Consider the following 23,813-nt stretch of genomic DNA (forward strand, 5'->3'; position numbering starts at 1 on the left):
GAGCCAGACATCCTGGAGTGTGAAGTCAAGTGGGCCTTAGGAAGCATCACTACAAAGTTAGTGGAGGTGATGGAATTCTACTTGAGCTATTTCAAATCCTAAAAGATGATGCTGTGAAAGTGCTGCACTCAATATGCCAGCAAATTTGGAAAACTCAGCAGTGGCCATAGGACTGGAAAAGGTCAGTTTTCATTTCAATCCCAAAGAAAGGCAATGCCAAACAATGCTCAAACTACCACACAATTGCCCTTATATCACACGCTAGCAAAGTAATGCTCAAAATTCTCCAAGTCAGGCTTCAACAATATGTGAACCATGAACTTCCAGATGTTCAAATTGGTTTTAGAAAAGGCAGAGGAATCAGAGATCAAATTGCCAACATCCGCTAGATCATCATAAAAGCAAAAGAGTTCCAGGAAAACATCTATTTCTGCTTTGTTGACTATGCCAAAGCCTTTGACTGTGTGGATCACAGAAAACTGTGGAAAATTCTGAAAGTGATGGGAATACAAAACCACCTGACCTGCTTCTTGAGAAACCTGTATGTAGGTCAGGAAGCAACAGTTAGAACTGGATGTGGAACAACAGACTGGTTCCAAATAGGAAAGGAGTACTTCAAGGCTATATATTGTCACCCTGCTTATTCAAATTCTATGCAGAGTACATAATAAGAAATGCTGGGCTGGATGAAGCACAGGATGGATCAAGACTGCCAGGAGATAAATCAATAACCTCAGATATGCAAATGACATCACCCTTAATGCAGAAAGTGAAGAAGAACTAAATAGCCTCTTAATGATAGTGAAAGGAGACTGAAAAAGTTGGCTTAAAGCTCAACATTCAGAAAACTAAGATCATGGCCTCTGGTCCTATCCCTTTAGGGCAAATAGATGGGGAAACAGTGGAAATAGTGGTAGACTTTATTTTGGGGGCTCCAAAATCACCACAGATGGTGATTTCAGCCATGAAATTAAAAGATGCTTACTCCTTAGAAGAAAAGTTCTGATCAAACTAGAGAGCATATTAAAAAGCAGAGACATTACTTTGCCAACAGAGGTCCATCTAGTTAAGGCTATGGTTTTTCCAGTAGTCATGTATGGATGTGAGTTGGACTATAAAGAAAGCTGAGCTTTGAAGAATTGATGCTTTTGAATGGTGGTGTTGGAGAAGATTCTTGAGTGTCCCTTGGATTGAAAGGAGATCCAACCAGTGCATCCTAAAGGAAATCAGTCCTGAACAATCATTCGAAGGACTGATGTTGAAGCTGAATCTACAATTTTGCGCCACCTGATGTGAAGAACTGACTCATTTGAAAAGATCCTGTTGCTGGGAAAGATTGACGGCGGGAGAAAGGGACAACAGAGGATGAGATGATTGGATGGCATTAGTGACTTAATGGCGGAGAAGGCAAAAGCATCCCACTCCAGTACTCTTGCCTGGAAAATCCCATGGACGGAGGAGCCTGGTAGGCTGTAGTCCATGGGGTTGCTGAGGGTCGGACACGACTGAGTCACTTCACTTTCACTTTTCACTTTTATGCATTGGAGAAGGAAATGGCAACCCACTCCAGTGTTCTTGCCTGGAGAATCCCAGGGACAGGGAAGCCTGGTAGGCTGCCATCTATGGGGTCGCACAGAGTCGGACACGACTGAAGTGACTTAGCAGTTACTTAATGGACATGAGTTTGAGTAAATTCTGGGAGTTGTTGATGGACAGGCAGGCCTGGCATGCTGCAGTCCATGGGGTTGCAAAGAGTCAGACACAACTTCTTGACTGAACCGAACTGAACTGGACCTCAAAAGATATTTTAGTAGGCCTAAGTAAACAAAATGTCCCTAAACAAAGAGGATTGTCATTGAATTATTAATATTTCTATATAACAAGAACTCTTTGAAATTCCACTTATGAAGTATTTTAAGATAACTATAGTGCTAATAATAGTCATTTAAAGAGGTTATTTACTGTTACTAAGACTTCATCACAGGGGCAGAAACAGTTTGACAGTAATACTAAAGGAGTGTATGATCCCCTGGTGGCTCAGACGGTAAAATGTCTGCCAACAATGTGGGTGATCCGGGTTCAATCCCTGAGTTGGGAAGATCCTCTGGAGAAGGAAATGGTAACCCACTCCAGTACTCTTGCCTGGAAAATCCCATGGACGGGAGAGTCTGGTAGGCTACAGTCCACAGGGTCGCAAAGAGTCGGACACGACTGAGCGACTTCACTAAAGCAGAGGGGACATTTTACTCAAGATGACCATATAAATATATCCCACAAAATAAAGGGGCATGTTTGAATAAATAGAGTAAGTCAAATGAGCCATATAGCTTTTAAAATTATATAGATACTGAATCATTATTATCTGATTCTCAGGTTCCACTTCTTTAAGATATCATGATAATTTCACTTTTCTGAGAGGATTTTTCTCTATTACTGCTCAGTTGTATAATCGCTATGATACATATTTAACTATATGTGCATTAAATTATGTCAGGTTTTCTAAGCAGTTTCAAATAAGTAGATCCCAGCTTCCTAGACATTTTGCAAAATTTTGTGCTCTTTTAATCTTTTCACATCTTAGGAAAACAATGTTAATACATTGCTTCTAGTGTTATATAATAATTATTATGAAACCAAGCAATTATTATGATGTTTCTTAAATGAAGATACACAAATATTATTTCCTTCTTTAATGTCTTTAGAACAATCTATTATAAATTATATTTTTTCTTATTCCATATGTGATAATTACATAAGCAGGTCTAACACAACTTAGAGAAATGTGTTAACATACCTATTCTCAAAACAGAAATATTGTTTTAAAATTAACTACCTGAAATTTCATTCATAGGCATGAACCTCTGATATAGCTTGTTTGACTCAGCCAGTATTCTCTCCGGAAGCCCTCCAGGTATAACAGGAGTGCATTTCCCTGATGGATGGATGTTAGTTAGGATTAACCACATGACTTTTTCAATGTGAGAGGAGCAAATGCCTGAAACTTACTTTTTTTATTGAGTTGTGCTCTTTTGCTTCTGCCATCACCATGGTATAGTTTCCTCCCTGTAGTTGCCACCTCTTGAATCTGGTTTCAGGTGTTACTGGACCCTAACATGGAGTTAAGCATCGCTGCTTGCAGTAGTGCCCCCTATTCAGGATCAGCTGGTTCCAGTTGAGCAAGAGAATTATTAATTCATGTCACTGAGTTTTGGAGTGTTTACTATGTATATGTATTGTGACATTAGCTGATGATGTATCTAACCACATGGCTTTTTTTTTTTTTCTTTCTCCTGAGCCATTTTTGTTGATTCTCATATATTTTGCTACTTGGTTTTGTTTATCACTGGTTTCCATTGCTAGAATGTAAGGTCCATAGAGTCTATTTTTTTGTTCATTATAATTCTACATTCTCAACACCTGTAAAAGTGCTTGGTGTGTAGTACGTGCCTGATAAATATTATTGAATGAAAGAACGTAATTAAAATTTGAACTTTAGTATGCTTAAACTTAGGCTTCCTTGGTGGCTCAGTGGCAAAGAATCCACCTGATTAGGCAGAAGATCAGGGTTCAGTCCTTAGTTTGGGAAGATACCTTGGAGGAATGAAATGGCCAATATTCTTCCCTGGGAAATCCCATGGACAGATGAGCCTGCCCAGCTACTGTCCATAGGGCTCAAAAGGGACAGACACACTCATCAAGTAAACAACAATGATTAAATTCATAAAATAATAAATTTAGAGCAAATTCATCCTATTTACACAAGAAAAAACTGAAGCTTTGGTAATTTAAATCACTTAACAAATGTCCTAGGATTAGACCTAGTAGATCCATTAAAATCTAAGAATAGCTCCTATTACTATGACTTTAAATATTATTCTAGCAAAGTCCAATATATTAAAAAGAAAAATTGCTAGCAAGTTTACACCATCACCTCTTTTTTGGGTGTTAGTTCTAAAAGGCATTGTAGGTCTTCATAGAACCGTTCAGCTTCAGCTTCTTCAGGATTACTGGTTGGGGCATAGACTTGGATCACCGTGATACTGAATGGTTTGCCTTGGAACCGAACAGAGATCATTCTGTCATTTTTGAGATTACATCCAAGTACTGCCTTTCAGACTCTTTTTGTTGACCATGATGGCTACTCCATCTCTTCTAAGGGATTCCTGCCCACAGTAGAAGATATAATGGTCATCTGAGTTAAATTCACTCATTCCAGTCCATTTTAGTTCACTGATTCCTAGAATGTTGACGTTCACTCTTGTCATCTCCTGTTTGACCACTTCCAATTTGCCTTGATTCATGGACCTAACATTCCAGGTTCCTATGCAATATTGCTCTTTACAGCATTGGACCTTGCTTCTATCACCAGTCACATCCACAACTGGGTATTGTTTTTGCTTTGGCTCCACCCTTTCATTCTTTCTGGAAATATTTCTCCACTGACCTCTTGTTTTGAAGGACAAAAAGATGTCCTTCTTGTTATAGGGGACTGAAATGCAAAACTAGGAAGTCAAGAAACACTTGGAGTAACAGAAAAATTTGGCCTTGGGATACGGAATGAAACAGGGCAAAGGCTAATACAGTTTTACCAAGAGAATGCACTGGTCATACAAACACCATCTTCCAACAACACAAGAGAAAACTCTACACATGGACATCACCAGATGGTCAACACCAAAATCAGAATGATTATATTCTTTGCAGCCCAAGATGGAGAATCTCTATACAGTCAGCAAAAACAAGACTGGGACCTGACTGTGGCTCAGATCATGAACTCCTTATTGCCAAATTCAGACTTAAATTGAAGAAAGGATGGAAAACCACTAGACCATTCAGCTATGACCTAAATCAAACCCCTTATGATTATATAGTTTAAGTGAGAAATAGATTTAAGGAACTAGATCTGATAGAGTGCCTGATGACACTCAGAGTCTGTGACACTGTACAGGAGACAGGGATAAAGACCATCCCTTGGAAAAGAAATGCAAAAAAGTAAAATGGCTGTCTGAGGAGGCCTTACAAACAGCTGTGAAAAGAAGAGAAGTGAATATTGTAAAGTAATTAACCTCCAATTAAATAAATTTATATAAAAAAAGAAAAGGAGAAAAGGAAAGATATTCCATTTGAATGCAGAGTGCAAAAGAATAGCAAGGAGAGATAAGAAAGCCTGCCTCATCAATCAAAGTAAAGAAATAAGAGGAAAACAATAGAATGGGAAAAACTAGAGATCTCTTCAAGAAAATTGGAGATACCAAGGGAACATTTCATTGAAAAATGAGCTCAATAAAGGACAGAAATGGTATGGACCTAACAGAAGCAGAAGATATTAAGAGGAGGTGGCAAGAACACACAGAAAAACTGTAAAAAAAAGATCTTCATGACTAAGATAATCATGATGGTGTGGTCACTCACCTAGAGCCAGACATCCTGGAATATGAAGTCAAATGGGCCTTAGAAAGCATTACTACAAACAAAGCTAGTGGAGGTGATGGAATTCCAGTTGAGCTATTTCAAATCCTAAAATATAATGCTGTGAAAGTGCTGCACTCAATATGCCAGCAAATTCGGAAAACTCAGCAGTGGCCACAGGACTGGAAAAGGTCAGTTTTCATTCCAATCCCAAAGAAAGACAATGCCAAAGAATGCTCAAACTACCACACAATTGCACTCATCTCACACGCTAGTAAAGTAAACCTCAAAATTCTCCAAACCAGGCTTCAACAATACATGAACCGTGAACTTCCTGATGTTCAAGCTGGTTTTAGAAAAGGCAGAGGAACCAGAGCTCAAATTGTCAACATCCGCTGGATCATCGAAAAAGCAAGAGAGTTCCAAAAAAACATCTATTTCTGCTTTATTGACTATGCCAAAGCCTTTGACTGTGTGGATCACAATAAACTGTGGAAAATTCTTCAAGACATGGGAATACCAGACCACCTGACCTGCCTCTTGAGAAACCTATATGCAGGTCAGGAAGCAACAGTTAGAAGTGGACATGGAATAACAGACTGGTTCCAAATAGGAAAAGAAGTATGTCAAGGATGTATATTGTCACCCTGCTTATTTAACTTATATTCAGTGTCATCATGAGAAATGTTGGGCTGGAAGAAGCACAAGTTGGAATCAAGATTGCCAGTAGAAATATCAATAACCTCAGATATGCAGATGACACCACCCTTACGGCAGAAAGTGAAGAGGAACTCAAAAGCCTCTTGATGAAAGTGAAAGAGGAGAGTGAAAAAGTTGGCTTAAAGCTCAACATTCAGAAAACGAAGTTCATGGCATCTGGTTCCATCACTTCATGGGAAATAGATGGAGAAACAATGGAAACAATGGCTGACTTTATTTTTCTGGGCTCCCAAATCACTGCAGATGGTGAATGCAGCCATGAAATTAAAAGACGCTTACTCCTTGGAAGGAAAGTTATGACCAACCTAGAGAACATATTAAAAAGCAGAGATATCACTTTGCCAACAAAGGTCCGTCTAGTCAAGGCTATGGTTTTTACAGTGGTCATGTATGGATGTGAGAGTTGGACTGTGAAGAAAGCTGAGCGCCGAAGAATTGATGCTTTTGAACTGTGGTGTTGGAGAAGACTCTTGAGAGTCCCTTGGACTGCAAGGAGATCCAACCAGTCCATCCTAAAGGAGATCAGTCCTGGATATTCATTGGAAGGACTGATGCTGAGGCTGAAACTCCAGTACTTTGGCCACCTCATGCGAAGAGTTGACTCACTGAAAAATAGCCAATGCTGGGAGGGATTCTGAACAGGAGGAGAAGGTGATGACAGAGGATGAGATGGCTGGATGGCATCACCGACTTGATGCACATGAGTTTGCGTGAACTCTGGGATTTGGTGATGAACAAGGAGGCCTGACGTGCTGCAATTCATGGGGTTGCAAAGAGTTGGACACGACTGCGTGACTGACCTGAACTTACACCATCACATACTGTGAGCTGGCTTAATATCAACCATACTTGGATAGTAGAAAAACAAATGCTTGTCCTTGCATTTGCTCTACTGAAATTCAACCCCAAAATTCTGATTTAGGGCCACAGAATTCTGGCTGATTCAATTCAAATTGTTGGACTTGTATTTTTTCAAGAATTAGGTACCTTAACTTTGATGATCATGCTATTCTAGACTGAGGTATTTATTATTAAGATATAATAAATCCAAGAATACAAACCTACTAGCACCACACCCTAAGAAGGAGGAGGTGGGGGGGCACTGTTATGGACTGAAGATCAGTGTTTCCATAAAATTCACATATTCCAATGTGATGGGATTAGGAAGTGTGTCTTTGGAGAGGTGATTAGAAATAGATGAGGTCATAGGTTGGAGCTCCTGTACCCCAAAGAGTTAGGAGAGAGATTTTTCCTCTTGTTCTACTCTCCATCATAGGAGGATAGAACCAGAAGACAGTGATCTGCATTTGGAAAAGGTCCTCACCAGAGCCCAACCATGCTGGCTCCCTGATCTTGGATTTCCAGTCTCCAGAACTGTGAGAAACTGATTTCTGTTTCTCATAAGTCACCCGGTCTATGGCACTTTATTATAGCAGTTCAAACAGACTAAGCCAGGCTGTAAGCAGTCTACCACAAGGTCTTGCCCTATTTTTCAGGATCTTCAGGATGACAAAACCCAGTGATACCCAGTGAAGGATTGGAAAGATGTGATCTTAAGGTAAAGCCTGGTCCTGTAAAGTTCTATCCGCAATGTGGTTTTCTCTGTCAAACACACAAAGTTCATTCCTATGAATGAATTTTGTGTCTCCTCCAAATGGGCATGTTGATCCCTAATCCTCCATGTGATAGTGCTTAAAGGTGGGGTCTTTACAGTAACTAATTTTAGATGAAGTCATAAGAGTAGAACCCCCATCATGGGATTAATGCCCTTAAAGAAAGATGATGAGAGGGGAGGTGTCTCTTTTTCTGTATGAAGGAAAGGCCATGTGATGATAACGTGCAAAAGAGCGCTCACCAGGAACTCGACCATTATGGGCTTTCTAGCTTCCAGATCGTGAGAAATAAAAGTTTCTGCTAAAGCCACCCAGCTTAAGATATTTCATTATAGCTGCACAAACTAGGACATTCACTGTACCAGGAGAACTGAGATCACTGAGACAAGTTCTTCATTCCAAGGAAGGGCAGAAAAATGTGATGAAGGTAGAATTTGATATTTCTGGACCATTAACTTAAGCAGGTGCCAAGAGGTAGCGATAAATCCAGTAGCTACACAAAATGACTATTTCATTTGTTTGTTTGATATTTGTTCATATCTAAGATGTATCTTTTCAAGGGTCAAATATTTTCTAAAATTCTTTAACAACTTTTTATCATCATAATTTCTAAAGTATATTTTCACAAGATTTAATCTGCATCAATTATATCTGTCAGAAATAGATACAAACGTGATAAAACTAGAATAAGTTATGGTATCTGTACACATAAAGAATGCTAGATATTTAAAGTTTTCACAGAGGGTCCATGTAAAGTCTGGGTTAAAAAATACAGATGACCAGTAAAATGATTTTTTTCACCTTTCTTTCTCTTCTTATTTTCTTATCTTCTGGCTGTAGGCATAAACTTTATATTTCTTTCAGATGTTGTCACTGAAATTCTGATGTTGGGTATAAAATCTAAGTAGTTGCTGGCATTAGAACCAAATTACTTCTATAAGTGAGCCATCTTCTTTAAAGTTTGAACAATTTAAATGTATTATGGTGAGCACACAGGGTAGGTTCATAAGACAAGATTTTAATCACAGATATAAAATGCCTGTCTGCTATACACAAGGAGCTTTTGTAATTTCTATTTGCTTATTGAGATGCTATCTTTAAATGTAAAAGTCATGGTCACACCTTACCTACTTCATCCAGTACATGTAACAGAGAATACTACCAGAATTAGTTATTTTGAGTGATTGCAAATCTTGAGGAAATAATTGTGATACAATAAATGGAATAGATATGGAAGTAATATAAGTCTGTATTAAAAGATTAATTAATCTCTCTATATCCTTAAGAGTCTTCTGATATAGCTAACAAATTTTATACAGGAGAAAATACATTTAAATATTGCTATTATCTCTAACAAGAAATAAAATCAGGTGCAGAGAGCTCAATGATAATAAAATACAAATAAAAAAGTCAATATTTTGTAACAGGCATTGTTACCATGTAACTGTTAAATTAAATTTGTCACACAAAATAATTAAATCTAATTAACAGATAATACATAATGAGTACCTAGTCACAAAATTTAATGATACTCTAATTGTAATCAAACATGTTATGTAATTGGTGCTTATTGTGTTCAGCTACATATCACACGCCTGTTATCTCCTGTGTTTTATAAATTGGAACTCTAGTTTAACTCTTGCTTCTTAGAAAGGGTAATGCCTTTGGAATATTGAAAATGAACTGGTAGGATGCCAAGGAGTCTGCTTAAACTGAAACACAAAAGAGGTTTTGAGCAACAACAAAAAAAAGATGTAATCTATACACCTTCTAAGTTTAGTATTACTATAATAAATGTGGTTGGTATCAAATTATAAATGGCTCAATTCTTTTCCACTCATTCTTACAATATTACAATTTAGTTTCTTGAATCACATAGTAATGACTATTTTGGTAAAATGTTTGTGACAATGTATAATTTCTTTGTAATGTTTATAATTGTATACTGTTTTGAATCAAAGATGGAGACTGGAAATATTCTTCTTATTTCTAAAATGTAAATATTTATTCACATTAATAACTTCTGATGGCATTACAGTCCTTTGAATTATATTAAAGAGCTTCTCGATGAGGGTGAAAAAAACTAAGATCACGGCATCCTGTCCCATCACTTCTTGACAAATAGAAGGGGAAAAGGTGGAAGCAGTGACATATATTATTTTCTTGGGCTTCAAAATCACTGCAGATAGTGATTGCACCCTTGAAATTAGACACTTGCTATTTGGAAGGAAAGCTATGACAAATCCAGACAGAATTTTGAAAAGCTTTGCTGACAAAGGTCTGTCTAGTCAAAGCTATGGTTTTTACAGTAGTCATGTACAGATGTGAGTGTTGAACCATAAAGAAGGCTGAGCGCTGAAGAATTCATGCTTTTGAACTGTGCTGTTTGAGAAGACTCTTGAGAGTTCCTAAGACAGCATGGAGATCAAATCAGTCAATTCCAAAGGAAATCAACCCTGAATATTCATTGGAAGGACTCATGCTGAAGTTGAAACTTCAATTATCTGGCTACCTAATGCAAAGAGTCAACTCACTGGAAAAGACCCTGACACTGGGAAAGATGGAAGGCAAAAGGAGAAGTAGGTGGCAGAGAATGAAATGATTAGATAGCATCACCAACCCAATCGACATGAAATTGAACAAACTCCAGGAAGTAGTGAAGGACAGAGGAGCCTGGTGTGCTGCAGTCCACGCGGTTGCAAAGAGTCGGACATAACCTGGCAACTGAACCACAACAGACAAATGACAATTTAATGGCATTTACTATGTTCCTGAAAAGTGAAAGTGAAGTCGCTCAGTCGTGTCCGACTCTTTGGGACCCCGTGGACTGCAGCCAACCAGGCTTCTCCGTCCATGGGATTCTCCAGTCAAGAATACTGGAATGGGTTACCATTTCCTTCTCTGGGGATCTTCCCAACCCAGGGACTGAACCCCGGTCTCCTGCATTGGAGGCAGATGCTTTAACCTCTGAGCCAACAGGGAAGTTTCTACTACATGAAAAAAATATGAACTTTAGCAATTAATGACATAAGGTGAATAATTATTTTATTTTCTATCTAAGTATAAATTTATCTTTTACTAGAATATGCATTTTTGCTAAGTTGCTTCAGTCATGTCCGACTCTTTGAGATCCTATGGACTGTGGCCCATGAGGCGGCTCCTCTGTCCTTGGGATTCTCCAGGCAAGAATAGTAGAGTGGGTTGCCATGCTCTCCTCCAGGGGATCTTCTCCACCCAGGTATTGAACTTGAGTCTCTTTTGCATCTCATTCAGTCTCCTGAAGTGGCAGGTGGGTTCTTACAACTAGTGCCACCTGGAAAGCCCCTACTAGAATATAACTAACCATAAATAAATTTTAAATATATAACTAACCATAAATAAATTTTCACCATAATATTCATCCATTTTAAAACATTTTTTTTCAGGATTCAGTTTTAATAAATTATACTAAGTACCTAGAGGGTAATAATCTCATATGCCTGCCACAGAGTAGAGGTTGGGCACATACATGGGCACATTTATATATTGCTATGAACCTAAAATTCTTAAATGTATCATAAATTTTCAAAAGTGAGCTGGACTTTTAACATTGTGGAATTAAAGAGTAAATTTTATTGTGAAAAATAGAACATTTGAGTAAAGCATATAAAGAAATACTATAAGAATCTGGGTTAATCAAAGAGGAATCTAGACTTCCAGAGATTTTCAACTCATGTGTAATAGATATTTAGAAGAAACTGATCATGGGAAGAAAACAAGAGGCCCCGGCTTAGATATAGGATGTGTATGTTAAATCCACAAGCAAAAGACCTCTCATTTGAAGACTGAGAAAAAGAAAATATGTCAATAGAATGCATGACTCAAGTTTGATAGTGTGTTTATTAATCTTAAGTATAAATATTTTCATTTGCTTTACATGAAATTCAGCCTTAATCAGAAGAATTATTCCCTTGCCAGGCTCCTCTGTCCATGGGATTCCCCAGGCAAGAATACTCAAATGGGTTGCCATTTCCTTCTCCAGGGGATCTTCCTGACCCAGGGATAGATCCCAAGTCTCTTATATCTCCTGCATTGGAAGGTGGGTTCTTTACCACTAGCACCACCTGGGAAGCCCTTGTAGGTAAAAGAAACTATTAAAAATCTGAATATCTAACTCTAAACCTCAGCTAAAGCCATTTATTGATTTAAAACACAGTGCAGAGCTTACTGAATCTCAGTTCCCTGACCAGGTATTGACCCAAGGCCATGGTGCTCCAAACCACTAGACCCCATCTCACAATTTAGAATTTGAAATAATTCACATACCTAGAACTTACTATATCTTTCAGGTAGATTTCGTATGAGTACAGATAAAAATATCAAATTAAATAAAATTGACTACATAGAAGATTGATACACTGAATTAGAAAAAGGAACTTAACTTCTTCTTAGGCCTTTGCAATTGAACAATCTTTTATCATGGTAATGGTTTATTTAAAGCTGTGTGTGTGTGTGTGTGTGTGTGTGTGTGTGTGTGTGTGTATCTGAGTTGTTCAGTCATGTTCCACTCTGCAACCCCATGGACTGTAGCCCTGCCAGGCTCCTTTTTCCATGGAATTCTCTTTCCAGGCAAGAATACTGGAGTGGGTTGTCATTCTCTTCTGTAGGGGATCTTCCCCACTCAGGGATCGAATCCAGGTCTCCCACATTACAGGCAGATTCTTTACCAGCTGAGCCAATATGATTATAAAAAGTAAGAGTAAAATTTGACAAAAAAATTATGAATGGAAGAAATAAATTAAAAATTGCTGTCTGGGCATGCCAATGATAGCCCAACTCCCCTACTGGTAATAATTAAAAAGACTGGAAATGGCACAAATCAAACAAAACAATAACAACAGCACTACCCTAAGGCTTCTATAGAGGGAGCAAAACAAAACTGGGGTTGTGGAGGGGAATGAAAACTAGTTTCATTGTTGTTTTTTTTTGTTTGTTTTGTTTTGTTTTTTTTTCCAGCCTTATTGCTATGTCTAGAGGGAAGGTGTTAGATAAGGAGTTTCAAAGCGATTCTGGACATAAAACACATCCAGAAATATAGAGGTACTCTGGAAAGAAGCCAATACAGATTGAATAGTATGGGGATTATCCTAGACAAGAGTCAGAGAGGAGATGCCATAATTCTGGGTATAAAACCACAGGATACTCAGCCTAAACTCTGAGCTCTACACACTTAGAACAGATACGCAATGCATAGCAAAGACATTAAGAAATCAACTGAGATTTGAATAACTGATTACAGGAGACAACACGGAACTCAGGGGTGACTATCTACTTAAAACACTTTTTTCCAGATGGTTGTTGAGATCCACAGTCTGCACAGGACAATATTTATAGTATCCATGACAAAATGCCATATTTCTCAACATTCCATGAACCAGGAGAATATGAACAATTCTAAAGGGAAAAGACAATTATCATATGCACACTCCAAGATACCTCAAATGTTACAACTATTAAATATTTATTTTAGAGCAGCATTTAACTATGTCCAATGAGGTAAACAAAAATATATACAGAATAAAAGTTATATAGGAAATCTCAGCAGAGAAACAAAAAATACAAAATAGAAAAAAAATATTTTTAGAGCTAAAAAATTGATATCTTAAATAAAACAAAAAATTCACTGAATGGACTCAGTAGCAGTAAGGAGATTATCAGCAGAGAATCAGTTAACTTTAAAAGCAAACAACAGATATTGTCTAATCTAAAGAATAGTGAAACATAAGATTCATAACACTGAACAATGTCTCAGATATCTTTGAGTCAAAAAGTCTATATGTTTGTAGTTAAAAGTCCTAGAGATGAGAAAGAGATTAGAACAGAATAAATATTTATAGATTTTAAACTGTCAAATATATTGACAAATGCAAATTTACAGATTCAAGAAATTCAGTATACCTCAAACAGGATAAACGCAAAGAAAACCACATTTAGACATATCCTAGTCAAAATTATAAGCAACAAGATGAAGAAAATAAATTGAACTCAGCTTTAGAAAAATGACACATGGCATAAAAGTGATAAATAAATCAAATTGCCATGGATTTATCATCAGAATCCAAGGAGGCTAGAAGACAGAGGAACCTCATCTTTAAAGAAATGACAACCCAGAATTCCCTCCCTCTCTATCATTCCTGAAAAAAATCATCAGGAATGATAGAGAGGGAGAACATTTTCAGATGAAAATAATAATAATAATAAATAATAGATGATATCCCCAACAGTCATGCTCTACAATAAATGGGAAAAAAATATCCTTAGACTGGAGGACAATAATATTAGAGGAAAATCTGGATCTGTAAGGATAGAGGAAGACAAAAAAGAAATTATAAAAACATGAGTAAATAATATTTCTCCCTTTCAAGTTCCTTAATATATCTATAATTTATTAAAATAATTTCTGGTGAGAGTCTCAATTAAAATGAATATGGATATAATGCATATGACATCAAACATTTTTTTAAAAGATCAGTGTGGAGTACTTGTAAAGGCATCTGTATTGTTGCAAAGCTTTTACATTTAATATAAAGTGTCAGATTATTAACTCTGAGAGAGCCTGAATAGCTACTTGTACATAAGACAAAATACACCTAGTCAGGAATTAGTGGAGAAAATGAATCATTCATGAGGAAGACATACATTAGAGAGAGAAAAATGATCCACCAAAGATAAGCACAGCCTGAACCTTTGAGCACATTAATTCACATGGGCCAAGGAACTGTGCAGCTGTGACTAAATTAAGGATGTTGGGTTGAGAATATTATCCTGGGTTATCCAATGTGGGTCCAACGAAATGGCAGGCAAGTCAAAGATAGAGACAGTGTGAGGAAGGAAGCAGAATCAAAGTCACGTGATGGAATATGGGACTCATTCTACCATTACTGGCTTTGAAGATGGAAGGAGATTGCAAGTTAAGAAAAGTGGGCATATTCTAGAAACTGTAGAGCCTCCACAAAGAAATACAACCCTACAAATACTTGATTTTATCCCAGTAAGAATAATTTCTGACCTATAATATCAAGAGTTTAAAATAATATATGTTATTGTTTACAGCAAGTAAATTCATGTTCACTGGTTATATCAACAACAGGACACTAAGAAGATACAGACTATAAATGTATATTATGTCACTGAGCCTCAAAATACACAAAATGCAAAAATAATTAAAGAGAGAGAAAAAAGTTCACAAATATGATAGAGGATTTTAACAACCATCACTCTAATAGAACAAATTTGGTGAATACATAGAAGATTTAAAGAACATACATGTGTTTTAAGTACATATTATGTATTCACTAGACAGATAATATGCCGGGACATTAAACAAACCTCAGTAAATACAACAATAATCAAAATCATATAGAGAATATTTTTTGAAGCAAAACGGAATTATAAATTAGTAACAGTAAAATATCTAGGGGAATGCTAAATATCTGAAGGCTAAACATATTCTCACAAATAATATTGACCAATGATGAAATAATCTATAAAATATAAATTATTTTCAACTGAAAGCCAAGAGAAACACAATAAATCACTATTTGTGGGATGCAGTTAAAGTACTGCTTAGAGAACAATTCCAGAAAAAGCTGAATAAACTGATATGTAAGCTTTTAAAAGTAAAGGAGGACTGCACCTGTGATCAAAAACAACTTGAATTTGGTTTACAATCAGTCATTGCAAAACAGAGTATCCTAAATACTGTATTTTAAATATTATACAATAATTTATGAGGATGTGAAATAATTCAACAAAATTTGAATGAGAAATGAAATTCTCACTACATACACGAAACACAGGACCAATAATATTAAGAATAAACAGATAAAAATCTAAGGAGATGTTGATCAATTACTGATAACTAACATAGTTCTGTTTACATTGTGATTTAGGCTAAACGTTCCATTAAAAAGTAACAATTTTTACTGTAAGCAGTATCAAGACTATTACATACAGTCAAATCTATATTGTGAAATCTCCCATAACCTCCACTAGATGTCTCTAATAACTTGACTTTGGCTACATTCCTTCTAATGTTATATAGGAAATACTGCAACATGAACTACACCTGTGTTTTGATTTTCCTACAAAACTTAATGTTTTTCAAAGAAGAAAAAAGTTGTCTTAATACACAACTGAAAAAATTAAAATAACTTACATTCAATATCAAGGTACATGCTCTTTTGGTGCCCTCCAATTCTACTTGCAGCTTCACAGTCGTATCTCCCTGAATCTGACAAGTCCACATCTTTAATGTGCAGTGAAGAACTTCCATGCTGCCCTTTGACTTCGATACGTCCGTCTGGGCTCTGTTCATATTGATTTGGGAAAAAAGGAAGATTTTATGCTTATTTTGTGTAAAATGATGATGAAACATATTGCATTTATCATTGATATAACATTTCAAAATAAACTCTTAACTGTATTCAGTTTTTTACTTCAAAAAAGCACTGTTCCCATATTTATACTTTACTGGTTTTAGCTTATCCATTTTAGGGACACTGACATGCACATAATAAAAACATGTTTTATCAACCTTTATATTTAGCATGCTCTTTGCTTTTTAGACTTTCACTTGCTTTTTATAAAGCTTGTATGTTCTTCTAGGGACTTCCCAGGTGGCGCAAGGATTTTGTTGTTGGCTTTCCGTTGTGTTCTTTGCAAACAGCAAAATGACAACAATGCGTATTTAATTCTGGCTACAGCTTACCAGCAAAAATACCTCTGCCGTACTTTAGTTTCTTATTTTACCACATAAGGAGAATGTACCAAGATGTATGACAATTAAAGAATATAAAAGGAATTTATAGTTTTTATTTTTGAATGAATGCAACAGTATTGCTTATAAACATAATTGGTACCATATGCATCACAGATACACGAATAAAAGCACTGTATTCTTAGGAAGTCATTGGAAACAATATGGAAAGATTACTCACATACTCGACAAGTATGACTCAAGTCAAGCAATTACTTATAATCCTATAGTCTATAGATTGTATTTCAAATAAGAATTATTGTGTGTAACATAATTAGCATATCCAGAATTGTTTTCTTAAATCATGTAAATACCTTAATAACACACATATTAAAACAGAGGTAGCTTATTCAGTCAATTTTACTTTGTACTGTCAAGATATACAGTGGACTTTTAACACTTCATAATTCATTGAAGATATCTGCTCTATCATTCTACCATTATCAAATTGATTCTTTTTAATATTTAAGGCTTTAGTGTTCAATAGAATATTGTATGTCATTCAATTGAAATATGTATCTTATATACACAGTATAATGGTTGTATATTTTTGTATATGACAGATTCAAATAAATTTCAATATGTGTTTACTTTGCATTATTAAAATGATGTTTAGTCATTTTTCTTTATTAATATCAAAAGACTATACTTTTTCATGGCTTGTGGGATCTTGTTTCTTCCACTGGGGATCAAACCCAGAGCCACAGAAGTGAAAGCCTGCTTCTTTATCACCAGATCACCAGGGAAGTCCTTCACTGGACTCCTTTAAAGGCCTTTTCAAACATGTTGATTGGGGCACAATATGGTTACTTTTTTTACTTTGTAATTCTATATGTGAATGCAATCATTAAATAATCCCATTAATTACTGATAATTTATTATTTGAGAAATAGTCATCAAAAATAAAGAAATAAGCAAAAGCATATTAGGGATGCAACTTAGGCCAAAATTTCTTAGTCAAAAATATGTTCCCCACCTTCCAAGTATTGCTAAAGAAATAGTACGGTGAAGTTTTCAATCTGAAGGGCATTCTATTCTGCTAATTTTTAAGATGTTCAGCTGCTAAACCCATTTACTTAATTAAAAGAAAATGCAAGTATTCATGGAAGTTAAAAATCAGAATGAATGAATAATTGGCCAAAGGAAAATGGCCAATTGTTATACAAGGTGCTGTTTCCTAACTAGAAAAATATCCTTTGGCCTTTATTGCACCTCTATTCTTTGTTAATTCCCTGGTAGCTCATTTGGTAAAGTGTGTCTTTAGTGCAGGAGACTTGGGTTCAATCCCTAGGTTGGGAAGATCCCCTGGAGAAGGGCATGGCAACCCATTCCAGTTTTCTTGCCTGGAGAATGCCCACGGACAGAAGAGCCTAGTGGCCTACAGTCCATGCGGTCACACAAGTCGGACACGACTTAGCAACTAAACCACCACCACCATTCATTGCTAAATTCTTTTGAATTTGCCTTCCTTTCTTTTGTGCTGACTTCCCTTGGCTTTCAGGACACCCACATGATCCTGATTTTTCTCCCAGTTTTAGTTGTAGCCTCCTTTGTTTTGGATTTGATTACAGCCTCCTCACTTCCTTGAGGTCTCTGTATTCTGGCCTGGACTCTAGAGCTTTTTCATTTGAGCACTCTTAGCCCTGACCACATCTACGCAGAGATCGCTAGTCACTCTTTCTCCCTCAGGGTCCTTCTTTCCCTGGAGCTTCAGAAATAAGATACATCACATGCAGGGAAAGTCCATTTGATACAGATCTCAAACCAGCATGTGTAGATGAATGTATCACACCCACCCAGCATCACCTGCCCTCTCCCAGGTATCTTTCTTTCTATGAATGATATTAATACTAATTATTTTCCATGCCTCATGCTATACCATGTTTTAATTCTTGCATCAGTTGCTGAACCTTCATTCATCTATTTATATTCTAAGTAATGATACATCTCAGTTTAACATCTTGCTTGACATTACATTTCCAATTTTCAGGAACTGTGTTCCCCTAGACATATCTGCTTTCTCCCTCTCCATTCAGAGTTTCAGTTGTGCTGCTGAGTTGGAAGGATATTGACAGGCGTCTCTTGATTTCAGAGAAAACAATCACACTCAGGAAAGAATGTGACCAAAAAAACCTCCCTGACTCTGCAAAATTCTACAACATTATGTTATTTCCTATGTTTCTTTTAGCAGAAAAATCATTCCAGCTGCAGAAATTATTTCTTGTGAAACTTAAAATAAGGCTCTTTTTAAAAAGCAAACTTTTATTTCTCGTAACTACTTTATGATGGTTTCACCACCAGAAATTTTCTATAATTACACATAATATTATATTGCCTCCACCAACTCCTTAGCCTGATGTTGATGGACTTCCATATGGCATTATCTTTCTGTTTAAGGACACCTTACAATTTGGGTATTAGTAATTTGGGTTCTAATCAATTTGAACTACTTATATTGCGATGAATATCCTGTGCTGTCTTTCTCTAAGCATCTTTCACATATCTGTCTCTAATCTTTCCCCCTTTAGCTCTTCCATGTGGCAGAATTCTACCATCACTCTTTCCATTTCTTAGCCAAATATAAATTTATATTCATAATCCCTCATTGACTACTGTGTGTGTGTGTGTGTGTATAATAATCTTTGAAATCAGTGCATTTCTTAGGACACATTGTTTATTCTGGTTTTATCTGAAACTTTGGATTTTATCCTGCAGGTTGATATTTCAGTTGTACAAATGCAAAACATTTTAATGACACTTCATATGAAACTCACCTGGACTAGCATCTATGACAGAATTGATACATTCTAATTTGTATAAGGCAAATTAACTAATAGTGAAATATACATATAATTGTATAAAGGAAATGTAATTCTTCAGCTATTCTTTACTATGGACGAAAAATTTTGTACTCAATATATTTATTAGAATGTAGATAAGATACATTATTAATAATGTAAAACATCCTTCTTTCATTAGGGAAAATATGGTCTTTCTGCACATTAAAAAGTAAATTTACCCACCTTAAAAATAAACAGGTCCTTTCGTTATCACCTGTTATAAATGATATAGCTTTGACTTGTGGATAACTATTCATGTAAATTAGCATGCTATTAATATTGGTAAAAATGGTAGCATTTAAAATACTAAGGCAGCCAGTATGCCCTATCTTTTTTGTTTCTCATACTCATGTGTTAAACTGTTTTAGAATCATTGACATTTTAGAGAAAATTGGGGATCCTGTCACTTAGTTACTCAACATTTTTATCTATGTTTGCAATTGTTTTACAATAAGCAACAGTATATCTGAAATTAACAGAAATTTAGGAAGAATATAATTTGTTCTATTTCTGGAAGGAGTGTGATTCCCTGAGAAATAAGTCATTTTCAGAGCTGGCATTGTCTCTGTAATAATGCACAATATGCATTTGACTAGAAGACCAAAGTCATTTCTTCTCATTTCATATACCAAAGGGCATCTGTCTCTCTGTGCTACAAAAATATATTATACTTTTATGAAAGAAAATTCATTTATATCTTGGCTTTGATTCACCACCTACAGAAGATTCATTTAAGACATCAGATATTTGACTAAGACAAGTTAATTGGTATATTAGCTGTTCATGTAGTATTTTCAGTTTCTATCACTGCATTAAGATGATTGGAAAGTAAAGTGTCTGACTGTACATTATTCTTTCAATCTTTTACAAAAAGATACTCTCAGAAATTTGACTTGATATTATATCTTTTGCCTTTCTGAAGGTCAACTTAAGAACTGCTTGCTTGTATAGTATTTCAGTATTTTTATAAAATGATAATTCATAGTGCTTATTGTCCTTTCATTGACCTCTTAATCAAATATCTATGTGAAAACTATTATCTTGAGTTTAGTACAAAATAAATATTTTGTTGTATATTTTAACTGTTTTACATTTTAAATTACATAACATATATCATGGTTGCTATGCTAATGCTAAGTCACTTCAGTCGTGTCTGACTCTGTGCGACCCCAGAAGGCAGCCCACCAGGCTCCTCCATCCCTGGGATTTTCCAGGCAAGAACACTGTAGTGGGTTGCCATTTCCTTCTCCAGTGCAGGAAAGTGAAAAGTGAAAGTGAAGTCGCTCAGTCGTGCCCAACCCTCAGCAACCCCATGGACTGCAGCCCACCAGGCTCCTCCGTCCATGGGATTTTCCAGGTAAGAGTACTGGAGCGGGGTGCCATTGCCTTCTCCGCTATCATGGTTACTTTGTAGCTTTACTTGACTAGATTTCACTGCCAAATTTAGAATTCAGTTGCAGCAAACAATACATCTGAGTTGGTCAGAATTCCCTTCTTTCTTCCTCACATTTAGCCTTTGAATGTTTTTAGGGTCATTGACACTTTTGGCCTTTTGCAAAATGGTGGTTCATGTCAGTTACTCAACATTTTTTTGTATGTGTGCAATTGTTCTACAATAAGTGTCCAGGCACTGAGGATACAAGCTGAGCAAAACAGAATAATTTCCACCTTTAGTAGAATTTAACTTTAACTGATAAGACAGATATCATTTTAAAAGTAAAATACAAATAAAATGAAAAATACCACAGGTTCACTGTGGGGATGTTATCAAAGGGGTGGGTTAGAGTCAGAGGTATATTCCTTGAGACACTGAAGTGTGGAATGGAATCTGGAAATGGTGAAAGAGGCAGCGGTGTAGAGAGAATTCAGTGCTGTAGAGAGAATATGGCATGAGAAGGCTTCTGGAAAAACTGAGAGAAGACAGCAGGTGTAGAGAAAAGGCTGAGAGCACATGGGATCCCCTGACATTGGAGGCTGACAGAGAACCTGTGGAGCACCCAAGACACACAGATGCACAACAAGTTTTTACCTTTTGGTTACATACTATTTTTTCTCATTATATGATATGCATTTTTTCGGGGGTGGGTGGATTTTTTATTATATATTCTGTTTGTATTATTTTTAATTGCATTCCATTGCATCTCTATTGCATGTAAATTAAATTAAATTTCAAATATGTAGAGGTAGCAGCAAGACATAACTGTTAAATGCATAAGAAAGAAAGACTCTTTCCAAAGGTCATTGGAATTAATTTATGCAAACTAACTTCTCAAAATCATAGGATTCCTATGTTTACTCTTAGTATTAAGGTCTCTTTCCTCTGGGCTTGATCCAACCTTCCTAATTTTATTCCTATTTTCATATCATGAAATAAATTTATGTACATTTACCCTTCCTCTAAGGAGGGTAAACTGATGAAATAAAGAGTAATATGTCCAGGAAAATTTAACTTATAGTTTCTTCACTGGTCATAGAGGTCAAAGGCCTTGTTGGTTTTATACAAATATAAACTCTGTGTTACTATTCAATGGCTTTAAATCTGTGGGTACTAATAATTATTTATCACATTTCCAAAATTTATATATTACTTAAAGTTATATTAAGTATTCCAACTGTATTTCTATATCACTGTTATTTATTATGGTTATTCATTGTGACTGGAGTTCTAAGCAAATAAATTAGAATAAAAGAAATGTGCTTGTAGTATAGCTGATCATACTCTGGCAATGCTTTTGCTTACTCTGAATGACAAGATACCTACTTTTATCAAATCCAAAGATAACACAACAACATATTTGATGGCAAGATTTTTCAGAAAATTCAGGACATAGGAATTCAGGACAAGCCATAAGTGTGGGGCTAGTGCAGAAAGCCAGTAGGAAAATCCCACAGATTCAAGCTACTGATCCATGTAAAATTTCATTGCTTTCTACAAGGTTAACAAACTATGAAAAACAGGATGATCACTACTGTTTTTGATAATCATTGCTTTTTCCAATTTTTTCTGTATATCCTTCATAATGGAAAAGAGCAAAGTAACAACAACTGCTTATTAAAAAATGAGTAAGGGATAAAGAAGCCAAGAAGATATTAAAATCTAAAAGTTATATCCTATTTGAGCTAAATTTTAGTTTCAGGGCACACAACACTGCAAAGATAGAAAGAAGATCTAAAAGAATGAGGCACATTATACACTGAAATCCTTCCTATTCAACAATTTATTATAAGATGGTCAGAGATATTGTAATGGTTTATGTACATAATTGAACTTGTGAACATTGATATCACATGCTTACACTGTACTGCTCTGAAAGTAATGTAATAACTAAAATGTGAACTCCTTTATTGCAAGGATTTGAATAAATGAAAAGTTTGTTTTAAAGTTTTTTAAATTCAGATTTTAAAATGTTTTTCTCTGTAACATAAACTTAACCAATTAGAAAACAGATCAAACGCAATACTAAAAATACTATAATTGGAATAGCATAATATTGATAATGATTGAAGCTGCAATAGAATGTGAGATTTCATTATACCATTCTCCCATCTTTGTTTCAAATTTGCATCACACAATTTATCACGGAAATTTTCAAACAACATAACCAAGATGGAATGTGTCCCTTTATTTTTGTCAGTTGTTAGAACATACAAAGCAAATCAGAACCCAAATTAAAGTCCAGAGCATACTGTTGCAGACTAGTCACAAATCCACAGATTTCTGTATTGAAAGCCAGTGAGGTTTTGCTGTAATTATTTTGCAGTATTTATCACAGTGCAGCTTGGCTTACACACAGTACATAACTTTTGCTGCTTTCCCCTAGGTCTGATTAGAATTAAACTTGAGGATGAGATGGCTGGATGGCATCACCGACTCGATGCACACGAGTACGCGTGAACTCCAGGAGTTGGTGATGGACAGGGAGGCCTGGTGTGCTGTGATTCACGGGGTCGCAAAGAGTCAGACTTGACTGAGCGACTGAACTGACTGACTGACTGAAGTTTGCGTAGGCTCAGTGCAAGACATGTGATTAATGTTATTACAATCAGTGATGTAGTTAGTGACCAGTGTCTAAGTGGTATGGCAATCTTGTTCAAATTATAGACAAATGAAAGATCTTTGAAAAGCAATATCCAACAGGAAAAAGTACAATAATGTTAAGTGAGATGTTTTAAAAGTGCCTGACGCATAATATATATTCAATAAATTTAAAAATAGTCATTATCCTCTCCCAATAGCATATCTTTATGTAAATCCCTACAACATGCTCAATAATGGAAAAACTTCAGTATGAAGAAATACAAAATATTTGGGGAACATTATTTCTGCTCTATCTAATGAGACAAATGAGGACCCTGTACTGAGCATTCTTTGGCCACAACTCACTGGAAGCATGAAAAAGACACATGACTGCTCTCAGTGTACATAGGTCTTTT

At 35.9% G+C, this 23,813-nt stretch overlaps 1 protein-coding gene across 2 annotated transcripts in view; it reads right to left on the reverse strand.

Annotated features, from left to right (window-relative positions):
* The window catches only part of NCAM2 (neural cell adhesion molecule 2), a 607,059-nt gene that overhangs the window by 141,083 nt on the left and 442,163 nt on the right, over nucleotides 1-23,813 (reverse strand). For both annotated transcript variants that reach the window (XM_042230005.2, XM_042230008.2), the window contains exon 9: nucleotides 15,940-16,090. In XM_042230005.2, coding sequence (XP_042085939.1) covers nucleotides 15,940-16,090 — 151 coding nt within the window. The remainder of the gene's footprint in view (nucleotides 1-15,939; nucleotides 16,091-23,813) is intronic.

The sequence above is a fragment of the Ovis aries genome, chromosome 1, assembly GCF_016772045.2.
Source record: "Ovis aries strain OAR_USU_Benz2616 breed Rambouillet chromosome 1, ARS-UI_Ramb_v3.0, whole genome shotgun sequence".
Lineage (NCBI taxonomy): Eukaryota > Metazoa > Chordata > Mammalia > Artiodactyla > Bovidae > Ovis > Ovis aries.